Genomic DNA, 6,927 nt, shown 5'->3' on the forward strand with positions numbered 1-6,927 from the left:
TTGATGTATAGAACCCAGCTGCTCAGAATATAGCGTAGGGTTGTGGTGGCTCGTCTATAAGAGGACAACTTCATGATGTGTTTATAGGATGTGGTGGCTGGGTGGTTGACATGGCAAACGTTGAGTGGTTAAAACGGCATCCGTTTGGATGTGTGTGTTTAGGAGGTTGACTAGCAGCTAAATAATAGTCAAATGGTTGTATTATACCTTCTGGACAGTAATACGTTTAGCAGTGGATTAGTGTGTGTGCAGGTGCAAAATGAACTGTGTGTTTGTCTGTCTGTGTGTGTGTGTGGGGAATTCAGAAGCAGTTGTACATGTTTGTGTGTATGTATCTGGTATGTGTTTGGAGAGTGTGTGTGCGTGGTGTTCTGGTGAATAATGGCCTGGGAAATATGTGGGGGTCTGGCCCCGTAAATGAATCACAGTGTTTAGCTCCTCTTCTCTCACCCTGGCCCCTGAGCAACACACACCACACACACCACACACCCACACACACACACACACACACACACACACACACACACACACACCAAACACACACACACACACACACACACACACACACACACACACAACACACACACACACACACACACACACACACACACAACCACACACACACACACACACTGGGCACCTCACTCCATCAATAATCCTCCAATCCCTAAGGCTGCACCACCTATATTTTCCCTCTCTCTCTCTACCTTTCACTAAGCCCCCTTCTACTGTTCTCTGCCCTCCATTTCATCTTTCCTTTAATCACTGAAGCTGCTCTTCTTCTCTCTTCCTCATCTGACCTCTGCTCCTTTTATCTATCATAAGTCTCTCCTCTTTCTCCTCTACTTTCCACCTATTTTCCCTCTAGCCCTCTCTTTCTTTCCCTCTCTCTATCTTTATCCCCCTCCTTATCTCTCTCCATCCCTACCACTCTCCTCTCCCTCCATCCTCTCCCTGTTGGTTCCTCTGTTTGGAAAGGTGCCTGTGGCAGAGAAACAGACAGTTACAGTGAGGGACCCTCTCTAACCAGGGGCACAGTGACCATGAGCTCACCCTTGACCCACAACTCCCACACCTCCCACTAATCAGCCATCCGCTTAATTGGGTCGTCAGTGGGAGGTGTGTGTAATAATGTAGTGTGTGTGTGTGTGTGTGTGTCTGAACGTGTGTGTGTGTGAGTGCAAAATAGTGTGCGTATTTTATGTGTGGGTAAGCGTTTATGTGTGTCCATGGTTGTGTGTCTGCATGTTCCTGCATGTGTGTCTCTGTGTGTGTGTGTTTCCGCCTCTGTGAGTGTGTAGTGTGTGCTGCTCACAGCTCAGGGGTGGTGGGCATGATGTTTCCCCAAACACTGATGCGTTAGTAGGCCATTAGACAAAGCTGTCACCAGGGTCGCTCAGGGGTCATTGCCATGGCAGCAGTCATGGGCTTCGCTATAAAGGGAGATCACAGGGTCTGATAGACAATTTAGTACAGCAAGGAATTTCTCCAAAACAAATCACTTATGTTAACCTTGGAAGAAAGGGTTACAATGCACATTATACATGTGGGAAGCACACACAGACACACCAACACACTCTCTAATGAGCTTCTGTGTGGGATGTACATTTTAAACAATTTGTAAAAACACAAACACACACATGCACACACACACAAAACACAAACTTCTGTGAAGGGAAAACACCTTTCACCTGCCCAGCCCCCTTTGTCTCCAACCAACCAATCAGAAGAAGGCGTGAGCAGCACTGGGCACATAGTGAATTATGGGGAAAGCACAGGTGAATGATGGGTAAAATAAAAGAGGAAGGAAAGGAAAAGGAAGCAGAAAAAAGCAGTTCGGAGTCAAACTGAGATACCTTCTGTGGAACAGTTCCTGCCACAAGCGGTCTGCAGTATATAGAACATCTCCTGGAAAGGCCTGGGACCTTCCAGACACGAAGCATTGAGAGAGGAGAGAAAAGGGAGGGAGAGAAGAGGAGAGAAAGGGTGAGACAGGGAGAAAGGAAAGGAGAGAGATGGGGTGAAGGGGAATTGGAGAGGAGGAGAGACAGAAAGGGGGAGGAGAGGGAAAGAGAGAGGGTGAGGAAGGGTAAGGGTAAGAGGGGAGGGGGAGGAGGAGGAAAGAGAAGGTAAGGAAGGAAGAACAGGGAGATAGGGTGCAAATGGAGGAAGAATTACGAGGAGGGAGAGAGAGGAGAGAGAGATGTGATCCCAGAGGAGAAAACGAGTGAGGCATTGAGCAGAGAAGAGAGGAGGAGAGGGGCGTACAGGAGAGTAGAGTAGTAGGCCAGAGAGAGCAGCCATAGTCAGAGAGAGCCTTGAGCTGGAAGAACAAGCCAGAAGGTATCTCCAACTGGAACACACACTGACCGCCACTGCTCAGTGACAACAAAAGAGAGATGGATCATGGAGCATTCCTGGAAACGCGGTCCTGGCTGTGTAGTCAATCCACTTGTCACCTACCCACAGTACAGTTCAGCTAGAGAACTATCAGCTTCATAAATATTATATTACATTATGTAAAAAATAGTTATATAGATGGACCATAATCAATTCATAGAAAGGGTTATTATGGGCATAATCATATTAATTCTAACAAAACTTATATTCTAATAAAACTAAATGGATTTTGCAATATTGATTAAATTAATTAAAATAATTAAAGCAAGATTAAAACTGACTGGCTTTGACAATAATTGATTCAGGAAACGATATGGATTTGACAAATGTTGCTGTTCGTTGGCAGAAAAATGAAGATACGTAAACTAGATATTACATAATCTTGTTGAGCATTTTATGTGGATAAAATTGGACTTCAAAAGATCAAAAAGGTTTCAAATTAATMAAATACTTGTAAGTGTGGCATGTCCTTGGCATTTCAAGCCTCTTAAAGGGGCATTCCACTGATCTTACACAACATTCTTTACCATGAGAATAAGACAGTAAATTGTGTCTGAAAAAAGCATGTCAAAGACATATTTCTTAGCAGCTGTAGTTGGTATAATAAGCTTTATCCTTATTGTAAAAAAACAGCATGAATATTTAAGCACTTTAAAGGGGTAGTTCATTTCAAAATGTAAGTTTGTCAATGTTGTCAATCTTCCAAAGAGAGTGAATGAACCCCTTTAAGCACATTGCATTTCTCTCCATTAAAGTTCCCAGAATATCTGGCAGGGACTTCGAGACATCTCAATTGCTTCTCCACTGACATACAGACCTTTACATCTGGTGGTGTGTGCTCAAATCGCCATGGTGACCGTGGGATGGCAGAGGAGAGAGAGAGACACGCTGGCAACAGAACATGCAGTGAGGTCACAGTACCTGAGCTGGGCCTCACGCACAAACACGCACATCAAACCAAACCAAACCGTCAGCCCAAACACCATGCACCAATAATGGTACATAACCTACCTGACTGACAGCCACCTTAGCCAATCAGATACATCGCTCCCCCTAACAAACCCTCCACCAGCCCCCGCCTCTGGGCAGTGCCTTACCTGTGATGTCAAACCAGAGGGGGTTGGAGCTCTGTTGCATGGAGACCACACCCACTATCTCGGCCACCTTGTCACTCTCCATGACGGTGAAGTTGTAGTACTGCTCTTCGAACAGCAGGGGGGCCACTGAGGCCGAGGGCTTACGGATCCACTCGATGTGCAGGCGGGCCGTCGACCACTTCTGGGGGCGGCCATTATCTGTGGCTTTGATCTGGGGATGGGGAGGAAAGAAGACAAGGAGGAGGGAAAGAGGAAAAGGGTTGGAGAAAGAGAGCGTTACAGACAGAAAGAGAGAACAAGGATCAGAGAAATGGAGGGGAGGTGATAGATTTTCACATMAATTATCATTCGTCACAGAGAGGGTGAAAGTGGCGAGAAATATCTAGAAAAATGGCAAGAGGAACGCCAAAGGGCCACAGACGCATTATAGACAGAGTGATATACTGTAGTGTAGCAGAAAACATCATGAAATACATTGAGAGTTCTTCATTCATATTGCCTACTTCAAAAAAAGGAAGATTTTAAGTTTTTTTTATATTTGTCTAAGTGAAAGATAGAAGAGAACAAGATAAAAGAGAGAAGAGAGAGATGGGGGAGAGAGTGGYAGAGAGAAAGAGGGTAGAACAAGACAAAGAGAATGGAGAATGGTTAGAGAGTTCAAAGATCACATACAGTGAGGATGTCGTAGCTCCCGGCAGTGAACTGCTTCCGTGACGACACCACCGCCGTCTTGGGGTCGATGAAGAACTTGCCGTCCTCGTTGCCATCGACGATGCTGTAGGAGAGGTCAGCGTTAACCCCTTCATCCCTGTCGTAGGCAAAGGCCCTGTAGATAGACTCTCCTCTCTTCCTCCTGTCCCGCTCTGGTAGCTTGATCTGGTACACCTTCTCTGGGAACGTGGGCTTGTTGTCATTCTCATCAAGTACGTGGACGATCACCCACACCGTGGAGTGTTTGGGGCTGGGACCGCCGTCCGACACCGTGACCTGCGTATCCACACACACGCAACCGTAGTACGCACACACAGACGAACAGACAAAAAACACATACAGACACAGACACAGACACACACACACACACACACACAACCATTTACACGTGTAAACACACACACACAACAGAGAGAAAAAAATACGACATTTGTTAAGATTCACATCAGTTTCTTTCCCCATCTAAATGAATTTTGACAGTCACTCATTCTCTCCTGCGTTTGTCTGACAACTGGAACACATTGTCATATTTCCAAAGTGGGGATGGCTTTGCCTTGTATCTTCTTTCCTGTTTTCTGACAGCTAATTAATCTGTCTCTGCTCCTACTTCCACCATGACGGAGAGCCTCTTGTAGATAAATGCAAAAGGGGGAGGGGCCAGAGGATGAGTTAACCAATGAGAGATGAAATCCACCGTCCCGTCCATAAAATACATTTATATTCATTTTCGGGGGGGAGATAAAGGACGTCGCTAGCAGCCATCAATTCAACACAAAGCTACAATTAATTTCCCAAGTACTTATTGTTGGGTTCATTTAAAAAGTCCATCTGTCATTTTCTAAATGACACAGTGAGGAGGTGCCGTAGATATATGGAGAAAAATGCTAATGAATTACAGACAGAGAAAGAGAGAGAGAGACAGACACACACAGAAAGAGAGAGAGAGAGAGAGAGAGAGAGAGAGAGGGAGAGAGAGAGGGGTGGTGGAGGGGTAGTAGTGGGAGAGAGAGGGAGGGAGATAGGGAGAGGGGGGAGGAGGGAGGTGGCTCAGAAAGACAACAGGGGTGTGTGAAAGGAACATAAATGACAGCATAAGGGAAGAAGAGAGTAAGAAGGAGAAATGAAGGACTCCAAGCCTGTGGCGGTTGACCCGTCTGTGAGTGAATGTAATCTGCTCTGTTCAGCACAGTGAGAGAGAGGTAGAGACAGAGGGAATATGGTGAACAAGCAACTGGTGGCCAACACCTCACAGGACAACAATGTTCACTACAGGTTGACATTAACAGCTTTCCATTCATCAGAGAGAGAGAGAGGAGAGAGAACCTGAGAGAGAAACAGAATGAAAGAGAGACAGAAGAGCTTGGGGAATACATTAGACAGGTACGCGTGTCCGGCCTGCCAACAACATACAGCAGTACAGCACTGCAGCACAAGGACAGCACAGACAAGCTAGAATACACTGAACGTACGCTAATGCTGCTAAAACATACTAATATACTGTTTACACTAAGCTATATCCACTGATTATACACATGCATTATTAAAGAAGACCCTACAGCCATTGAACTATCAGTGTATTATTAATATGTTAACATGAAACAGACAATTTAAGTGGTTGGGATAAGACTGAGGAGGAGAAGCGATTGAGAGCAGCGTTTCATAAGGACTGATTGGGCACAGTAGTACCGTAGGTTTGAGTAGAGAGTAGCATGGGTGGGAATAAAGAATGCCAGCTGTTGGAAACACCAAAGGCAGACGATGCTTGTCTGTGTGCCACCGAGTATGGTTACATGCACACAATAATGTGATTATTGTGGATCATCAGATTAATATAATAGAAGAACGATTTCCCTAATAATCCTGTTGACATGGAAACATCTGAAATCAGGCTCGCTGATGGCACTCTGATAAATGCAGAAAATCACCAATCAAAATAAATGTTCTACCACCCTTTTTCTCCCCAATGTCATGACTTGCCCTGTTGGGTGAGGATTATAGGTGCCAGATTTTCCTTTCCCCCCTCTCTCTCTCCCCCCTCTACCACCACCAGTTTTATGACCGGTCGTAAATACCGTGTAGAAACTTTGGGTTTGGCAGGATTGAGGGGAAAGAAACCTCTTTGTTACAAGGAGATTCCTCCCGCCAAAACGGTAACATCAAAAGGTTGAATAATGAAACGATATTTCTGTAATCCAAGTGGTTGGAGTTATCCGTGGGCACTTAAAGGACAATTATGTCAGATCAGTTGTGTTTTGGGATCCCATGAAGGACAGTATAAGAACACAACTGTTTCTCTGAATGTGTACATATCCCAGTGATCAGATTCACATCCAAATGTTGGGGAACTGATATGATTAAATATGAAACTATTTGTGAGAAGATGTAATGTGATGTTAGCCTTCTAAATGAGAGAATTGTTTTTCATATGAAGTCCTAATCACGCCCACATGAGCACAGGCATTAAATAGCACTCGTGACAAAATATAAATTAGACCAGAAGACGTGAGGACGCAGTCCACACTTCATGAATGGTTAAGAAATCTACAAAACTAACGACACACATTCACAGTCTGCAGCTGTATATGTAAAATAGTCTAGGAAACTCGACCGAAGACGAGAAAATAACATTTCCCTATCGAACGACCGAATGGTACTCTGAAAGATCCATTCTAAAGACATTTCCCTATCGAACGACCGAATGGTACTCTGAAAGATCCAT

At 44.8% G+C, this 6,927-nt stretch overlaps 1 protein-coding gene across 1 annotated transcript in view; it reads right to left on the bottom strand.

Moving 5' to 3' along the window:
• The window catches only part of LOC111949361 (protocadherin Fat 3-like), a 326,201-nt gene that overhangs the window by 73,786 nt on the left and 245,488 nt on the right, over positions 1–6,927 (bottom strand). The window contains 3 exon segments of the mRNA XM_070433886.1: positions 1,857–1,925; positions 3,498–3,708; positions 4,170–4,484. Coding sequence (XP_070289987.1) covers positions 1,857–1,925; positions 3,498–3,708; positions 4,170–4,484 — 595 coding nt within the window.

The sequence above is a fragment of the Salvelinus sp. IW2-2015 genome, linkage group LG22 (assembly GCF_002910315.2).
Source record: "Salvelinus sp. IW2-2015 linkage group LG22, ASM291031v2, whole genome shotgun sequence".
NCBI classification, from domain to species: Eukaryota; Metazoa; Chordata; class Actinopteri; order Salmoniformes; family Salmonidae; genus Salvelinus; species Salvelinus sp. IW2-2015.